Source organism: Lasioglossum baleicum, chromosome 2 (genome assembly GCF_051020765.1).
Source record: "Lasioglossum baleicum chromosome 2, iyLasBale1, whole genome shotgun sequence".
NCBI classification, from domain to species: Eukaryota; Metazoa; Arthropoda; class Insecta; order Hymenoptera; family Halictidae; genus Lasioglossum; species Lasioglossum baleicum.
Window position 1 is genome coordinate 11327813 of NC_134930.1, and position 19838 is coordinate 11347650.

The following is a 19838-nucleotide window of genomic DNA, read 5'->3' on the forward strand; positions in this document are numbered from 1 at the left end:
TTTTTCCACGAGTTTCTCCCTTTTCTTCGCGGTGGGCCCTTTTCCCCGCAGACGGCAGTGTATCCCCGCTCCCATCATACAACTTTCATCTCCCCTTTTCCATCTCGGGCCACGAGATTCATCCGATTCTCGTCCACGAAGATTTCAATCTTGTTTGGCCGAGGTATCGACACGTCCTCATCTTCCTCTCGATATTCTCTGCAACCTGCTCCCCTTTCCCTGCCTGCCCCACCCCCTCTCCTTCTCTCACTCACTCTCTTTTTCTCGTTCCACGCGCCCCTTCCGGCCGCGAAACGTTTGCTAACCCTTGCGAGAACGAGAGAGGACGCTCGATGCTTGTACAGTATGTCCCAAAGTATGGAACCACTCGAAACACGCATACTATTAACACAAATGCACGCCGAAGAGCCTTGTACCATTTTGTAAACCAAGGCCCAACTAGGTTGGACGAAGTCACCGATATCTTTCAAGGTTTAAAGAATACTTCCCCTTCGTTAACCCCTTTGACGTATAACACTAAAACTCGCGATGAGGATTTCGAACAAAATGTGTTAAATATGAATGTGATGCCTTTATACTAGAATTGTAGGTATAGTCACTCATAGAAGGCCCTCAGAACTAACCGGAACACCTAATGAATTGCTTTCATGTTATTCAATTCTGCGATCGCTGAGTGGTCGATCAACATTTTAACCATCCGACAAAAATCCAACCGACCCGTATTTTCGGTCCACCCTGTACCGATCGGTCAAAACGAATCGAGTGCAGGCTCGAAGGAAATTCCCGGTCGCTTCCGCAGGAAATTCACGCAACACGCGACCCCTGCGCCGATTTCCAGCTCCCTCGTTACGTCCGGTGATCCGCTTTTCCTCGGCGAGCATCGAAATCATCGTCCCCTCGAAAATCACTATCCCATCGACCACCAGCATAGCCGGTAACATCCCCGGATAGAAGCGATCGGTGGGTGGGGTGGAGCAGCCTCCCGGTAAGGCGAGCGCGCGCGGCGTTCTCGCGCTCTTTCTCAGCTTCGAAAAGGACTTTTCCAGTCTATGAATATATTAAAAGCAAACAAAGCCGCTCCTCCGGTAATCCTCGGCGTCCTTTTCTCGCCCCCTCCGGAGAACGTAGCGAACGCGTTTATTAAAGCGTCCCGCAAACGCTTTCTTAAGCACTTTAAAGTTAAGCTTCGTCGTTATCCTTGAAAGTCCTGACGTTCCTCCTTTCGCCGGACCGAAGAGCCGTTCCGACGGCGATGAGGAGCAATTAAAGTCGCGCGCCCATCGTGCTCGACGAACGCCTTTCGTCGTTAAATAACTTGACACCGGTTACTCTCGAGTGCTCAATTATTTTACAGCGTTACTTTATTCCGCTACATACGAATTAAATCAATTCCATGTTTTTCGACCCTTCTAATTTGTTAAGCACTCTTTGTGGAAGTTTAGTTTGATATGCCTTGTAATAATTGATAAATACAACAACGGATACTGGTGCCTGGTTGTCTTCATTCTAACAAGAAATATCATTTTCAGTGAATTGATTAGCGAGTGAGAAAATTGCCAATGTCAATCTTGGAGGGCATTTTTCCGTTTGTCTAAGCCTATTCCAACTTGTCCGCCGTGGAAGTGGAGGACATAGGGTCACTCTATACGGTGTGGAAGTTCACAAGAAAACTCCAAGACAGCTGTAGTTTGCCGGACCCAATAGACACTACTTACTTACGTACTCCGCCGAGTTCTTTGTACCCTAATTTGCGCATTTGTACGCTAATAACCTATCTCGTGGAATCACCGATGCCACCAATATTTCAAGAGAACTTTTTTAACCCAACACAATCAATTTTTGCTTTTTCAGACTGAAATCTGCTCGAGCGCGCTAACGGACGTCATCCACGCGGTCATCAACGGGACCGATGGCTGCCTGTTCTGCTTCGGACACGCGGGATTAGGTGAGCTCTTGATTTTGAACATCAACGTACGTTCCACGATTGAACATCATGGACGATATTTTCATACCCAATCATTTTGCAAGTATTTTCGTCAATAAAAACAGCTTTGATCTGAACGATCATCTGAAATCTGAACGAGAACCCTTAACACATTCCGTACCACGTGGTTGCACACGACTTTCACGTCACTTGAATCTTTCGCTATATTACATACATTCTGATAATTGTGTCATAATCTATATCCAAACAATTAACCGCTTGAGATATTATAACGAGTCAGTCTCGTGACGAAGATTTCAAACGAAGTCTAACAAATATGAGTGTCACGCGCTTCTTTTTAAACGAAATAAAATGTTATTCTTTTGTAATGAATATTAAAGTAAATGTAGCTGAACGAAAAACATAAATTGTCTTTTCTGTGACATTTTCCGGAATAAAAACATTCCAATTACTTAATTCTGATTGGCTTGAGCGGAAAGTAATCGGAAATTGGTCTGGCACGGAACGTGTCGATTTAAATGACCCGATCGGTCGTAAGTTCGCGAGGACCGAGTATAAAGAAACGTTGACTCGCGCGTTTGTTCGTCGAGACGCATTCAATCGAGGACGCCGAGGACCCAAGGCTCAACGTCCTGGATAAAAAGCAGGTTAAACATTTTTCTTGCTTCCGCGTGGGTGACCGAGGGGACGGCAACGGCTGCGTCCTTCTTTCAGCTGGCTTTGTTCGACAAAGTTCGACGTCCTCGTAGACAAAACGCCATTGTTCCCACCGCGAGGAACTCATTCGCGTCGAGCGTGGAAATAATTACGTGAAATATGAATACCTCGAGGAATCCTCGCGTTTTTATCGCCCTACTGCGCCCCTTTTCGCGAGCTTGTTTCGTTGATAAGATGTAGCTGGTGTATACATTGTATCCTGGCATTTCGTGATCCAAGGAAATTAATTATTATTTTGCCACTGGTCGTGTCGTTAAACTGCGGTTACGAAACATTGATCCGTCTACAACCATTCGTACGAATCAGGGAAAACGTAGTTCTTTAAACAGTGCACGAAAATTCCCGAATCTTGTTTTTCGAACAAACATACTCCCTGCTTGCTTCTTTTTTTAAATTAAAACCAAGAATACAGCGGGTGATCAAATTATTAGAGGTACGAAAATCATACAACAGCATTGCTAAATGTACATTTAAAAGAAACCTCGCCTCCCCCGACTTTACCCGAATAGCGTTTCACCTGCGAGCGTGACGGATCAGACTAATTCACTGCCCAGCTATCGTGTACGCGGTGCGTTTAAAGAAGTTTTCCTTTCAAAAATAATAAGTAGTCTACGGATTTTATTACAATGAAGAGGAATCTATGCAATGAGCTCTAACAATTTGATCACTAGAGACTTTATAGCAATACAGATCGTCAACTTCGGAAACAGTTGCGAACAACTTCCGCTGACGCGAATGTAGGGTGCGGCCGAACAACATTCACAAGTGGACAAGGGATTCTACGTGTAAAAATAAATCGAAAGAGAGGAATAATATTATTTCATTGGATGCATCGTTTCCAAGAAAATCGAGTTTAAAGATCCGTCGGGTCCGTGTGCTTCATTAATTAGTATATGGAGGAAGTAAATCTGGTCGGTCATGATCAGACGCGTATTCTGAATTTTCAAACTCGATTTTCCCGAAAACGAAGCATCGGATAAAAAAATGTAATTCTATATTTTCCGTAACGAACCACCTCGTATCCTCTTCTACACGTTATTCGGCCGCACCCTGTATATTTAATTGGTTTGCCAATGCGCCGCGATATAGTTTTCTCGGCCGAGGTTTCTTTTACGAGAGAATCGTCTTTGAAAGTCTGCCGAGAGTGCGTGACGGCGACAAAGGTAGCTTCGCTAATTACTCGCGCACTCCGCGATCTTTAAAGCCGTGTTTCTTTGAAAGCGAAGACTCCGGCCGAGCAGATTTCACTGCACGTTTTCGGCTTATTTTGCCGCGAACACTGCCAGACACGAAATTCAAAGGCTGCAAAGAGCGCATTCTGTCCTTGAAAAGTGCGGGGAAGTCGCGAGCCTATACGGGGGTAGTAGACCAAAACACCGACCCGAAACTGTTTTGTCCCACTATTTACGGAGCAATCCACCTGCGAACGGCATAATAGCGGTTTAATCGTTGACGTGTTTATGCGCAATCTTTTCGTAAACGTGTAAATACATGTGAACAAGACTTTAACGAGGTACAGCACTGCATGTTCTTATGAAAGCTTGAAATTCTTCTCAGAGGATATAAGGTTATGGCATTTTTGTTCTTGAGATTGTGAACTTACACGAACATCTTAGGTGTATTTGCAATTATAGGTTTTATCACAATTATTATATGGCTACAAACTGTTTAATCAAATAAGAACTGAAAAGCGAAAACAGAGAATTAATTAATTTCTAAGATTCTTTGCATTTCATTCATCCCAACCCAGTACATTCAATATTTAAGAAAGTAGAATGAAATCAAATCCTATTTTTAATGGGAACAACCTTTGTAGATCCAAAACAAATAAAAAAAACGTACTGAATTCTTCCGAATTTTATATTCTGGCATTTTTTGAAAATTTCCATGAGCCATAAATGCATAAAGATCCGCGGTCTATTTATAAAATAAATGAGTAGATCAAGTTAAAAACAGTACACAAACATTTGATGAGTTTAAAAATTCTGTTGCATTGCTTTCAAGTCTACAAAATCATTAACGCTTTATCTACCAGAAGTCTATCAACCGGCTATTAATAGTGTTGTGCCAAATGAAAACTCAAAATTTTGTTTAACACTATAATACCAAGTTAAATCATTGATGAAATTGACCAAATGGAAAATTGACTTTACGTTTCTGTTTCTGTTGAAAAACCTATTAAAAAATCCTCAATCATAAGGGAGTGTCGTAATGGTTGGGACACTGTATAAGTTGGGGCAGTGCATTTTTCCACATTAACGCACTGGAAACACCAATGTCATGCTTGTCAACTTCTGTTCTGTTTATAAACAAACTTTCCATGAGCATTAGAAGCAACAAGTTCAGTGTAGCTGTGCCAAGCAACGACTAAAAATATGTCCTGAAATGTTTTATTGCGTTTCTTATCGATTCGTTTTCAACTAAAAATTTTTCAACCCTGATTGCTTAGATGTATCTAATTTGTCGGAAATAATGTAGTTAAATGTGCACTTACCGCGATGTGAATTTGCTTCTTTTTTGGTGTTTCGAAATGGCGTTCGAAGCAGGAATTGTTATTTTCGTATGCTTCTTCGGATTCATCTACTTCAGAAGATATAGATTTTTGTATTGTCTGTATGAAGAACATGCCAAAGAAGTTAAGTTGCTCGAATTCTATCGAATGCAACACCTGCAAGAAAGCTGTGTACTTGAAATGTGGTCCTATGCCTGGAAGTGATTTCACACGCAAACATTGTAAAAGTGAATCAGACGATTAAGCCGGTTATTATTCAGCGAACAATGAATTTTTCAGATCATGATCTAAGAAATATAATAAATACTCGATAAACAATGAATATAAAGCGTTTTGACTTCATTTTACTACTTACTTTTCTTTTCTGCTTTTCTGCTGGAAACATTGACTTCAGAAAAGTGGCTATAACTTTTTATCCGTTAACCCTATCATTATACTTTCGGCAGCGAAAATGTAGCTGGTAACTATACATCTCCAAAGGTATAAATCTTTTTGCGTAATTCTCAACCTATGAAATTTCATAGCTAAAAACGAAACGTGCCCCAAACAGTACAACAGTCCCTTACACTTCTAGAAATGATGGAATAATCGCCTGTAGATAATGCGTTAAGAGAAAATTCGCGTGACGCACGTCGCGCAGACATTATTTATGTGGCCGACGCAGAAGCGAACGTGTTAACTAACCGTTCAAAGGGTGTTCCCCGCATGAATTCTTTATTTAGACGTTTGGCCTGCCGCTCCCGTCTTAGAACGGTCGTTTGCTCTTGCTTTTCATCGTTCGCCGGGAAGCTAAGTGCGCGGAGTACAGCGGTTGGCGAGACGCGAGAGTTGTTTTACATTTTAAGTAGTGATATCGAGTTTGCATGCAAATGCATGATTATGGGAGGAAACCGAGGGGAAGCGAGGTTTCCCCGACTGGCAGTACAGAAAGCGGAACGATGGATACGAAGAAAATCTACGTGAGGGCCGAGGGGGGGAAAAGAGAGGGCGAGGGAACGCCGAACGAGGTACGCAATGGCGGAGACGAAAGGGAACGAGATAATGTATGCTACTGGGACACGCTCTTTCTCGCCCAACCCACCTTTCGAATCTTAACGTACCCCGGAGATTATCTTCGCCCGCTTCACTTTCAACGGGAATAACTTCCGCGCTGACGGATTTATGGCGAATGCCGCGAACAAACCGATTAGACTACGATGCCGTTTTGCTCGCGAGCTACGCCTCGTCGTATCGATTATAAACAGTCTGGGGGGAGATCGCTGAGCATCTGGAAAAGCGTTTCCCGTTCGCTTTGCTGTCCGTCCTTTGGTTTCTGCGTACTTGATTAGCGGGGGAGTTTATATTCTTCGCAAACGTCAAGGAAAATCAGAGATTCGAGACTCTCTCTCGTTATGGTATACGGAGTTTACTAATATGAAATACTAATTTAATCAAAAACGTAATCAGGAATATAAGAAGCCCCTAGAAATACCATTTTTCAAAAGAGAATTTGAAAATTTTCGCTTCCGTTCCTTGCCGGCCTGACGCCGATCGGAGCCAGCTAAAATCCGGAGTACTCCATGCGATATAATAAGCAGAATATTCCGGGAAAAAATATTATGTTTTTAGTGGAAGGGGGTCTACGTGTGAAGGTACCGAAAAGTGACTTCAAGCCGAATTTAAGTCGATAATTCGTATGCGAACAGCAAGTTACATTTACGTCGGTGACAGGGCGAGTCTTGTAACAGGAGACGACTTCAAAAAACTCTCGACATTCGTACACTTTTGTTTAAGAATAAATGTTTCAAAAGGTTTTGCAACTGGGAATAATTAAGCCTCCCGCGAGAGACAACTAAGAACGGTAAAAAGGCAAGCAGAGTGCCATGAGCGCGGGAAGATGAACGCACTAAGAACAAACTGTTCACCGTACAACAGCCACGTCTGTTTAACTTTGAAAGGTGTGTCCACGTGCCGCGGTGGTCTCGTTGGTTAATCTGCTTTCCCAGTGCTTTCTCGCGGTGAAAGGATTCGACAGCGCGTACTTTAAGGGCCGCGGCTGATACGGAGTAATTAGCACCGCGCTATAAAGTACAAAAGACCGTATTGTCTGGTTGTCATGCAGGCAGGCGGCACGTTGCTCCCCGGTCATAATTTTCTGTACGACGAATCCAGTTGCCCTCAAAGGGTTCTGACCGGCAGATCCGTTTCTCTGCGCGGAGCGGCGTTCACTGTCGATCTTGCTCGATCGTTCATCGTATTCCTTGTTTCTGCGCCGGCACAGCGCTGGTGGGCTGAACCGCGTGCGGTAGAAAACAATCTTGAAGAGACGCCAGGCAATCCGCATCTCTTCAAGATTGTTCTGGGTTCGTTCGATCGCGTTCGCGAGAGTAGGCTTCTCCTCTTCTCTCTCCCCTCTCTGCCACATTTCTTGCCGGCTGACTTTCCCCTTCCCCTTTTGTCCTGTTTCGCAATCCTCTTTCTTTCCGTCTCTTTCGCTCGCCGAGAATCAAAGCGGCGTGGCAACGGCGCGGTAAAGAGTTAGGGGAGTCGGGCTACAAAGAAAGGGCAACAGAGGGACGAGTGACACAGAGGGAAAAGAGAAAGGGAGAAAAGTGCGTTGTCGTAGCGATGATCAAAAGCAGTTTGCTCGCGGACTTGCCTCAAGTATCTCCCTGCCCCGCGCCACCCCGCGTCGCACCGGTTGGGCGCGAGGGGATGAAAGTTCGTTCGGCTTCCTTCCTTCTTCTCTCTTCCTTCGGCTCTTTCTTCGTGCGACGAGCGGCGTTTCTTTATCTTCGCCCGGCGGACTCTTATCTCTCCTAGCTACCGCGCTCCGTATCTCTCTGACGCTGCCGCGTCTCTCTTTATTGATTTTCCCTCGCGGTAAATTTCAACTTCGCGCGTCAAGTCGAAACGCCTTCGTTTCACCTTTCTCTCTCTCTCTGTCTCCCTTCATCGTTCTATTTCTTTCTCTTTCTCCTCCAAAACCGGTTAAAAGGGAATTCTACACTCGGAAGGGAAACGCTTCGAGAGCTACCAGGAAGGACTTATTTCGCGAGGATCGGGTCTTCTCTTGATCGAGTTTGCTCGAAAGAGTGGGCAAACTGGATTAACGCGTCGACTGCTGCTCCGTGTTCGTTCCCGGCTCTAGTTAGCTACTTTAACCCCGAAGCGGCGCTGGCCCTTGATTTATGGAAATTTCTGCTGGGATTAAAAGTTCCTCGAAACGTAATACATTAATATTTAATATTTTAATTCGTTTAGGTTTGTATTTGGGAAACGTTGCTGCCTTTCGAGTTGTTATCTCAATTACAATTGGAGCAGTGATATCGCTAATCAAATTAACAGTAGGATTCATCTTAGTTACTGATGGTGATCAGATTATTAGAGCCACAGTATAAAAAAGATATTTATTGCGCGCGGTCTCTCTTTACACGCGCTGTCTTTCTACGTTCGCCTCGGTTTTTGAAGCTCAAGAAATAGTGTTCGTCAACGAACTTTGCAAACGAACCTCCCCGAGGCTTTTGCGACTATAGAGGATTTACTGTATCTAGTGGGGTCTACTGAGCAACGAGGAGTTAATAACAGAAGGATGCAATTTTATTTCGATGTCGAACCAACGAATAATGAATTCAGTTCAGTCACGATCCTGACTTGTTATTTTACGGGTTAAAAGAACGACTGAACCAGTCCGTATCCGGGTGAAAACGGGGTTGGGCGCGATCGACGCCGCTTCACGGACCACTGGTTCACTTTCTCCGTCGTTTGTTGAATTTTTTAATTTTCCCTCACCGATTTATTTCTCTGTTCCATCCCCGTTGCACCCCCGTCTGGCTCGATCGCGCGGAATCGACGAGACGTAAACGGCCGCAGGAATACACTCCTTCGATTCGCGACGCGTTCGCAAGGATCGCCGGGACCAGACACGATTCCGTTTCCCGCGAAAAGGGTGAACTCAAGGGGAATTCCAATCGGCGGATGCATCGGCTTTAAAGCACTCCTACGCGAGTTTTCCGCGCGACGCGGTTCCCAGAGTACGTTTCTCGCCTCCATCCAGCTTCGTTCCTCTCCGCGGGTCCGTAAAAGTTCTCGCTGAAATTTTCTGCGTTCCCTCGCGTAAATCGTTCCCCCGCCTATACGCAATATCGACGAGCGCATTTAGACGCAGCACGCTTTAGTTTAAAGGAAAACTTTTGCCCGTCGTACGATTCTACGCTGCAGTGTTCCCGATTACTTGGAAACTTACCAATCTGCGGATTAAACCCTCATACGGTCCTATCCTGATGCGGACCAAACGATAGGACATCTTTTAATTTGTTAATTTTTTATTTAGTAGATACCGCATTAACTGAAATTTCTAGTACAGTTGGTGAAACTAAAATTGCTTGTTGCTTCGCATGAATTTATCCAGGAGAATGTATACTTTCGAAACTTAATGGCACAAATTGATAGGACGTGAGTTTTAAAAAATGGAATGCACAAAAAGATTTTATCAGTTTTGTTTGGTGTCGAATATTTTGTAGAGTCTGCTTTATTTTTTATTGCCACTCCTCGGAAATGGTAAAATAAAAGAATCTCTCAATTTGAAGAAACTGGCACATTCCTACTGTTCTTATACAACTCGATCCATTTTAGAACTACTTAACTGTGGAAAAAGCGAGTTCCGACGAATTTACCCGGCACCGCTAAACTCGGCGTGGAAGTTGACTTCAATTTTCCGATTCGAGTCGGTCGAAATCTTGTCCTTTCCCAGTTTCTAATTAAATAACAACATAACTCACCGTCTTATGTTCGAACAATTAAATAACGTTTAAGATTCAGCGACGGCTGCCGTTGCTTTCCCATTATTTCGCTGTTGCCGGCAGGCCTCGGCCCTTTCCCTCGAATTCTTGCGCCTTTCACTTTCAATTTTCGTCGTTCTCTTCTTTCGACCGTCCATATTTCTCCCTTCCCACCCAGCGAAACTTCTCCGACCTGTTGTTTTTACGGGTTTTAATAAGACTCTTTCGTTTCCCTATCAATAATGTCCCGAACGTCTTTTTTCTCCGTTCAACTTTCACAGTACCACCCTTGCAAAATAAGTTACTGCCTGGTGCTATTTCTCAGCGTTTGGTTTAACGCGGATGGAACTTTCTCTTTGGCCGTTCATGTCTTCTTCTTCGAGGAATGAAAGAAAGTATGAAAGACTGATTGGGCGTTCTGAAACTTCTCGTTGAACGTTAACTTGGAACGAAGTTACTGTCAATTAATTTCGGATGGGGTGGACGCCATAAATGAGCCTCAATAACAACAATTGCCCTTTGTTTCATACTTATCGCCCAAGTAAACTTAGTAAACGTAAAAAGATGTGCAACTTTTTTATACAGAATATTGAATACAGAATAAGACGCACCTACCATAATAACCTTTTGCAGTTGGAGCTATTTTAACTTGAAAATTAATCATTTCTTCCGACCTTGAATAACTGCATTGTGCATGATTTTTTTCATTTTATGGATATGAAATTGATATACATCATACAATACATAATTGTGTAGTAATTGATTATATAGCAACATATTTAATAATGTAAAAAATATTGTGAATAATGGTACAGCAATTTTTAGTAGTGACTCTGAGTCACCCCTCGACTGTTAAGGGATAGTTGAAGGGATGGATGGATAAAGGTGTCAAGTAACAAATTGTTTGTTTTCTGTAAAGGAGTTATTAGCGAGGTATGTTGTTCTTTTTTGATGAATGAAGATAATTACGGCTAATCTCTCTGATACAAAAAATATCTTCATTCATCAAAAAAGGACAATATATTTTGTTGAAAACTCTTTTACAGAAAACAAACTTGACACCTTTATCCATCCACCCCTTCAATTGTAGATGTGGTTATCTTATAATTCCGATATAAAATCAGCAATTTTAAGTTTCTGGAATTTTCTAAAGATCGACTTTGCAATAAAAAAATTCACAATAATGTGTGCTATTAGGTAGAAGGTTCGTGAATTTTTTGGTAAGTTTTTGTTAAGAAGAATAGCAAAAATAGAGCATAATTCATTAAACCGTGATGACGATATAATTACCCTTATGATAGGAGGGCTCAATCGAATGGTATGAAGAAAGATCAATTTAGTTTTGGGAGCACATTTGTAACTACCCTTTCCGATTCTCGAAAAATGGTCTATATTTAAACAATAATAATTTCGTAGAGGAACAGTACAACGATAAACTTGAACTTCTGAAAATCTGCAATACATAGTTGCTCACCTAGGTCAAGCATTTTGTCACCCAGCGCGCTGCCACTCAGACAAGCAGAGTGAAAGGGTTAATTGTGTACTCACACCGAGACGGAAGTTGAAAAATGAGTCGGTCGACGCGTTGGACAGAACGCGTGTGCCACGATTACATCGTTACGTTGGCTCGTCCGAACAAACAGTGGTTGTTTCGCGATTGATTTCCCTCGCTTTTCCCGGCTGTGGCCACGTGTCGCCATGAATCGATCCTCGCTTTTGTAAAATCCCTGGTTCGCGCGCGTAGTCGCTGAACCGGCGCGGCGGATGACTCGGCGAACAATCACGATGCCCGATTTGTGGCCCGGCCGCAACAATTAATTTGTTTACTATTTACTGTGGACGACGGTGACCGATGGCCGTCGAGGGCCGACGCGCCGGCCCCAGACCCGCGATAAACGTTCCCGGACGTAGTTACAACGCGTAACAAACCTCCGGTCCCGACGCAACCCGGCGATCTACTTTATACACACGGTGATAGATTGAAACTGATTAATTCGGTTACGTTACAAGTTCACGGGTTTGACCAATGACGGGTGAAACGAATGTAATCGAGACTGGCGGCCGGTTGACGTTTACGCGTTAACAGCTGTCGCCTGCATCCGCCATGAGAAATCGTCCGATACCGTCCACCAGCTTTTTCGATGCACCATGCACCGCGCACCGAGTTTGTTGCATGTCCGACCATACTGATGTTTTGCTACTTAACAGGCTATTCTGGATTCCGAGCCCGGTTTTTCCACAATTTTTTCGGAATTTTTTCCAGAAGAGCTATTGCACCTTTTGCACTGGGTATTTTTCACACATGTTTAGATGTAGTTGCAGTACACGTCCGATTTTTCAATGTAAAAATAATTAATATCACGTCAATATCAATATCAATATAATATCTTGCAGCATGTATATGCACATTGCCGCTAAAAATCATATGGATTTTTGAAAAGGATTTTTTAAAACCTCAATGAAAGCTATCAGTATCGTTTAAATTATCAATTTGATTTTACGGAAACGGAAAACACAAACAAACATCAAAGTAACAAGTACATCCCTCCAATAATACACTCAGCGTCGAGATAATAAAACGTTTTCACGTTTATGAAACGAACATACTAGCAGAATTGATGAATGAATTTCAATAGAAACTTTCCACTTGCACGTGAATTATCCCGGCATAGTTAATACGTAATTTATGACTAGACTCTTTATGCAAAATAAAAATTGTCTGGGTCAATTGCAAAAAGCTGGTGTCAGAAAGACATTTCATTCCTACTTTAATCATTTTAACTAGCTGAAAATAATATAGATTGGCATTCTCAAATCATTTTAACTTCACCACTGTTTGGAAATGCACCTGCCCATTTTCCCCATAAATGCATAAAATCCACAGTCCATTTATGACTTTATGACCGAACACTTCTATGAAGGTGTGAAATTCTAGCACGAAAGTTGAGTTTCGTTAATTGTCAACGCATAGTGAGCTGGTGATGTTTCGCGAGCGCGTGCTTAGGACTAACAGTTGCGAATTTTCACGTTTTTTCCAGGGAAATCGCATACGATGCTGGGAACCCCGGAGGCGGGACACACACTGGGAGCGATACCGTGCGCGATCGCTTGGCTCTTCCGAGGGATCTCCGAGCAAAGGCAAAGGACAGGTGCCAGATTTAGCGTCAGGGTCAGTTGCGTGGAATTAACGGCCGGCCAACAGCAACTCAGGGACCTCCTCGCGGCTCACGCCAACGGTGAGTAAATACCTACATACGTTCGCTACTGACAGATATTCTATGTCTAGTCTCGCTGAGAAAAAGCGACGAGGAAAGCCGGCGATGAAAGCTCTGATCCTCCGCTGTATGATCCCCGTGCTCTTTTTCGATTATCCTTCTTTGCTGGCACGGCTGCTTGTGTCGCAGTTACTCGCGTGCTAAACTTTTTTGTTAGCCTTTTCTCCCTTCGTCCCAGCCACCTTTTGCTAATTTAACTTATACGATCAGCTCTTCAATATACACTCTTGTTTCTAGGAGTGGGAGGGAAATTCGGATTTGGGTCGGGACCTGAAAATTCCTGATCCGTGGGAACCCGGAATTTTTAGGTATCCGAAGTCGAACTCCGAACAATATAAATTTTCGGATCCCGACCCAACCCGATCAGAGTTAGCAAAACCCGACCCGAAGATCGGATACTCAATATTTTCGAGTACCCGCCCACCTCTATTTGTTTCACAGAAAATATGGATTTATTGGTCCTATCTAAGAAATAATATACAGGGTGTCTCAGGTTCAAAGTTCCAAACTTATACGATAAGCTCTTCAATATATTGGATTGGCAAGAAAGTAATTTCGGTATTTTAGGGTGAAATAAAACCGAATTTCTTTATTCAAACGATGAACTTTAATCAATAAAATATTTTCTTGTTTATTCTTTTTGCAAAAGATCATCGAACAAAAGAGAAAATATCTTATTCATTACAGTTCATTGCTTGAATAGAAAAATTAGGTTCTATTTCACATTAAAATATCGAAATTACTTTCTTGCTAACCTGATACAATCTTGTTTCACACAGAACATGGATTTATTGGACATATCTAGAAATAATGTACAGGTTGTTCCAGATTAAAAGTGCCAAACTTTGTCAGTATGACAAAGTCTATGGGTCTCTATGGGTCTTAATAAGAAAAATGTTCTATTAACATTGGTTGTTTTTAAAACTTCATTAAAAATATGGAATCTCACGCCACCTGACCTTTATGAATAGAGAACTTTAAAGGGGAGCAAGTTTATAAAATTTATAAAAACTTAAGGATTCATTCACTGACAATGAGATGAAACAAAATACAAATGCACTTAGTACAAAATTATTAAATTGCGTTACTGAAGGGGACTTGTTGGATCACAGTTAGAATTGCCACTGTTGTTGAAAAATCCCATAAATATCCTTAGTCCGCGACCTTTAAAAAATAATGTGTGAAATCGCTCATGCACACTAAGAACGTCACAAAATCTAAATTTTTTAATTTTCGCTTTATTACATTAAAATACTCGTTAGACTAGTAATAAATACATTTTTATGCTAATACATATTTACAAAACTAACTGCATAGATAATCCTATTAGGTTTTATTTGTTTGTACTTGCAGCCACAGCTAATTAACACTAAAACCAACCGAGCCTTAAAAGTAACAGGTACATACATGTTTCTTTATAAAAATGACAGAACTGATTTTATTTAGACTTTGTGCAGCTCCTATTGTAACCTGTGCTCCACTAAAGATACCTATATAATTATTTCTTATAAAATTATTTTTATTATATCTATAATTCTAAAATAAAAAATCTGGAATCGGTTATGGTGAGTTTAGTGTTAAACTATCAAGGGCTTTTGAAGCGCTCTCCTGTAAAATTTGTATTTTTATATTTGTGACGTTTTTCTTCTAAACTTCATACGTTCCTCAGGGTGAAACTTCACCAATTTACTATTCTTACATACCTTAAAATAATTCATCTCTTTCTATTTGTGTCGTGAGATGTATTTCATTAAAATGTGACGCTATAAACAAAACATAACTTGTTGTTTTAAAATGTCAAATAAAAATAGGTGAAATATTATTCTACACTTTTATGTGCAACTGTTTTTGAGGAACGTATGAGGGTTAAATAAATGTTCTCGATTGTACAACATTTTTGCACCACCTGCGTGTATCTCGAAGAATACGTAAACCTTCAGGAAATAGTGACTGTTGCAAGATGTATGACGAGAGAATACAGCACCGTAATGCTGTCGAACAATGTGGCATGCCGCCGCGGAAGCTCCGGTTACAAATTGCGTACAATATTTGTAGCGTAATCTCCGCGGCGTCGAAGTTTTCTCGTTGGAACGGCCGATCGCGATAGCATTGTGTTCCCGCGCGTCGAAGAAACTTCAGTCGTAAGAAACACTTGTCTCGAGCGTCATCCCCCCCGGCCCGGGTTTGAAGAGTCCCGATTCTCTCCCTGATCTCCCTCCTTCTTCCCACCGCGCTGATCCCACCACCGACGATTCTTACTTAGATCCGAGGACGTTCGCGAGGAAACGGCGTCTTAGATATATTTGCGGAAGGGTTGGAACTTTCTCCGCGCCGCGACAGGGTTGAATGTACGCCGCAATTAATTCGATGCCCCGAACAATGCGGGCGAGGACAATCGTTTCGGATTAATTGATGCCGGCCGGGACGGGGGTGAACGGCGAACGGAATTGTGTCGTCCTATGGTGGAATCCTCGATAAACTGACCCTGGAAACTCGGTCTAATTTTCCGGGCGTCCTGTAGCTTGTTCCTTGACTGGTTCGCCGGCTATTTACATTCATACGGACTTGAACTCGAGGATCGACGACAGATTAGATTGGTTCTTGCCGGCGAACCTGAGCGAATTAGTTCCACGTCGTAAGTACTAGTATTGTTTTTAGACTGTTCTTGACATTCGCAGAGGAAGTTCTCTTGTTCGCAAAAATTCGTTTCGTTTTCGATTAATCGCACAATGCAAATTCAAACTAGCTTTTTAAGAATTGAGAATTTTCTATAGGGCTCCTATTATTTGCAATTGTTATTTGGCACAAACAGGCGTGAACGACACATACAGGGTGTGAAAAAAAGTATGAAAGTCTCCATAGAGCATATAGTACTCGTCAAGGGGAGTAAAAATGTCCTACCTGCCCCTGAATCAATTCTTTCGACGAAAGATCGATTTTTATCATTAGACAGCGGATCGTTGTTCAAAATAAAAATTTTCTGCCTGAATTGCAACAAACTGAGGTGATGTAAAGATTTATTTTCTTTGTTAATATGTTTAATAGGTTGAAAATAACAGCATTTTTAAATTCCTCTAACGATTTTACTGTTTTAAATCACACCTACTCATTTTTGTTATAAATGCATAAAATCCGCAGTCTATCATTTAGGAACATTAGACGTCTTCGTAGAACGTAAACAAAAGGTTTCATTCAGAAGCACGTTAGCTCAAAGTTATCGACCCAAACTTCTTACTAACATCAACAGACTTGATAGAGGCAAACGAACCCTTCCTTATCATAACAAATGGTCGATATGTTTTCCCTCTATTGCAATGCAGAGCTCACATCAGAGTTGGGCAACAATTTAATCAACGTTTGACGACTTTTCTACTTCAATCGTTAATCGCAGTTAACAATTAATCTCCTAGTTTAGTCGAATTGCGGTTAACGATTATTAATCGTCAATCGGATGATTGATTAATGATTAACTGCTGAAATTTCGAAATGAAATACGGAATCAAAATTATATGAATACTGACAAAATTGTAAACTGAGTTCAGGTGTATTGTCATTTGGTCTATTGTATACAATACAAACTCTGTTTACGTGCTTTTATGTTTTTTTTTCGATGATATTTTTTTTTAATCAACGATTGACGATTAACTTCATCAATCGATTGGATCAATCGTCGATTTTTCGATGATTTCTTTTTTTAATCAACGATTGACGATTAACTTCATCAATCGATTGAAGCAATCGTCGATTTTTCGATGTTTTCTTCTTTTAATCAACGGTTGACGATTAACTTCATCAATCAATTGGATCAATCGTCGATTTTTCGATGATTTCTTTTTTTATTCGTACCCATTAATCAATCAATCATGATTAAAATTCCAATCGATTAATACCCAACTCTGCTACGTATCACAGATCGTGGTTTCACGTACGACATTCAATGTCCGTAATTAGTAAAAATTAATTTTACGTCGACAAAAGTTATTGTAGGAGTTTTGTTGATAGGACTATCTTGCTCCCCTTGGTAAGTACCGCAAGCCCTTAAAGCCAGCTCTTGGCTTTATATTTTCAACAATATTGCATCAAGATTAAAAACAGGAGTGAACTACCGGAAAGACGGCGGGTTTCGTTCCAGTCGTCAGTTTCGCAGGGACCCGTCGAAAACTTTAAATAATTACCAGGTCTGGATTATCGAGTTCCCTAACAGAAAAGGTAAAGTTCGTCGGTGCGTGGGCGAGGGAACGCTTAGAATCCAGAGCTTTGGGTTCCTGAAGAGGTATGGGACACACAGAAGTAAAGTCGAAATAGGAGCAAGGGAAGCGGACGCTTACTCGGGCAAAGCAGACCCCGAGATACGAGTTAATTATTTAATAAGCTGGAAAGTTAATTGCGTCGCTTCTTAATTAGTTAGCGTTCACCGAAATTGTCATGCCCTAATGTTGATAATTTTTAGCAAACCCATTTAACCTCTTAACTGCGGAATTTAGTTTAAAAAATCCCCCACAGAGTGTGGAATTAAAATCAAGCAATGACGAGTATATACGTCGAACGCAGGGCAAATGGTCCTATTATAAATTTTACGAAAAACGAGGAAGGATTGCATTTTTATTTGATTAAATATTAACGATTCATTCTTGATAAGGTTATTGTTATTGCACCGCAATAGAGATTTCGATTGACGTGTATACACGTCGAACGCAATTAACTGGTTAAAAAGTCCTTATCCGAAATAGGCAATTTCGTTTCTGCCTTGAGTATTTTCGTTATTCTTACTGAGAGGAAAAACTATTTTTTTCCACGAATGTTGATTATATGTTGATTAAATTATGTCATAGTCATTATAGTCATTTATTTTAAGACTTATTTAAAGATAATTACTAGATTCATTATTTTAAATCTGAGACCTCGTATATGTTTTATAATATTATATTGGTTTGTACACTATTAAGAATCGACATCAATTCCAGTTAGATTTGGATTAGACATAATAGAAATACAATTCAGATACCAATCATGACCCAAATCAGGCCATGTTTGATATCATTTTAATCAGCAAGATGTCACGAATACGTTGGTACACGTTTCATAAAGAAATCATTAGAGACAACAGTTTTACTGTTGAATTATTCTCGTCGATGCGTCGATTCCTTTCTACGTTTTACGCTAGTGGGACGAGATCAAGGGGCTATTGTCTGTGCAGTGAAGTTTTCACATGTGTAGAGACGCTACCGTATTTTTAAATAACAATTTTCTAACCTGCCAGACCGGAACCTCCCCTTAAATTCGAAAGGGTTCGCGAATGGACGTGTCCGAGGGACGGTGCTTCGGTCGAGCGGGCCGACTCGGCGACGCGAATAAATCAAAAGCATCGTTAAAGGTATGCAAAATATGGAGAAAAAAAAATTGGAATCGGTTTATAGGCTAGGCTGGCTGGCGGGCGGGCGTTCTCGGCAAAGAGTCCCGTCTGGTTCGATGCCGTGGCTTTAGTGTGCGCCGCGTTCCATCGCGGCACGCGACCTCTCCGTTAATGTCAGCCTGAAAATTTACAACGATTCTAAACCCTTTGAGATTATGACCCTTTCGCATTTATCGTTCCCACGGTACGATCGCGATAACTTCGGTTACATTGTACCACCGTGAATCGTTTCCTAATGCATAGGCCGCGGCGCACCGTAACTTTTTAATTTGAAAGTTCGAGCTTAACAGTCCTCCGGCCTAACTCCCTGATAATTCCAACGGCCGTCTAAGTGCCCAATAACAGACTCGATCGCCTCTAAAAAACGTATAAACCGTTCCCTGTGGCAGATACACCGCCGCGATAGCCTCGGTCGGTTCCCGGAATAACCTCTTTGTGTGGGTGTGTGTGCATGGTTCATAAAATAATTATTCCCCGGGACAACGATATGGAAATATGTTCTGGCATCGACGGCCAGAGGAGGAAAAGGTTCAATGATCTCGCCGGACGATCTCTCTTGGACACCGAGTGGACGTGGAACCCGAGTTCATTTTCCAGAGGCCGTCTCTCATGGAACCTCCCGATCCCTGCTCCTCCAGAGTTCACACAAGTGTACCATCACAGACGATCTGCCCTTCGGTTTCTTATTAGCTCGGCCAGCTTTCCGCAGTTCCTCGGGAAACAACGGGGAAAACCTCGCCGAGGCCAAGGGAGACTCCGAACAGTAAAAAGACGGAACAAGAGAAATAATCTTACCCCTCAATTTTACGGACCACCGAGTGGACGAGCTGGCTCGTGAAGACGCAATCAAATGGCGGCCAGGACGATTCGCCTCGTGCCGCGCGCGCGCTTCCTGCATATTACCCGCGGAATCCTTCATGGACGCGAATCGCTCGAACAACTGGAAACTCCGCAACGAAAACCTGGAGAGGGAACGATCTCATTTTTCCAGGCTTTCGACCGAGGCTGCTTCCGAGGCTATTACCAGCCGTTCTTGCCGATCCGAAGGAGACGGACCGCGTCTCGAGAGGCACGAGCATAAAGCAAATGGAATGTACGATTTTCGAACGAGTCTCTCCCCCTTCACCGAAGTTCAGTTTTACTCGTTGTTCGTTTCTTTTGCAGTGCGCACGCAATGTGCAGAAAATCGTATTTTTATTTTATCAACTGTAATGTA

General features: G+C 42.1%; 1 protein-coding gene and 1 long non-coding RNA gene across 11 annotated transcripts in view; one reads left to right on the plus strand and one right to left on the minus strand.

The window, feature by feature from the left end:
- Window positions 1-19838, plus strand: part of LOC143218411 (uncharacterized) — a 641385-nt gene that overhangs the window by 588735 nt on the left and 32812 nt on the right. For all 9 annotated transcript variants that reach the window (XR_013011059.1, XR_013011061.1, XM_076443569.1 and 6 more), the window contains 2 exons: window positions 1852-1945; window positions 12973-13170. Coding sequence is in view for 7 of the 9 variants with exons in the window: in XM_076443569.1 (XP_076299684.1) it covers window positions 1852-1945; window positions 12973-13170 (292 nt within the window). In the remaining 2 variants the exon portion in view is untranslated. The remainder of the gene's footprint in view (window positions 1-1851; window positions 1946-12972; window positions 13171-19838) is intronic.
- Window positions 1-19838, minus strand: part of LOC143218472 (uncharacterized) — a 38949-nt gene that overhangs the window by 11952 nt on the left and 7159 nt on the right. The window contains exons 1-2 of one of the 2 annotated variants that reach the window (XR_013011079.1): window positions 5530-5669; window positions 5157-5330 (exon numbers count right to left, since the gene is read on the minus strand). The exons of the other annotated variant lie outside the window; for it this stretch is intronic. This is a non-coding gene — a long non-coding RNA (uncharacterized LOC143218472). Of the gene's footprint in view, window positions 1-5156; window positions 5331-5529; window positions 5670-19838 lie in introns of those variants that run through there. 2 annotated transcript variants of the gene reach the window in all.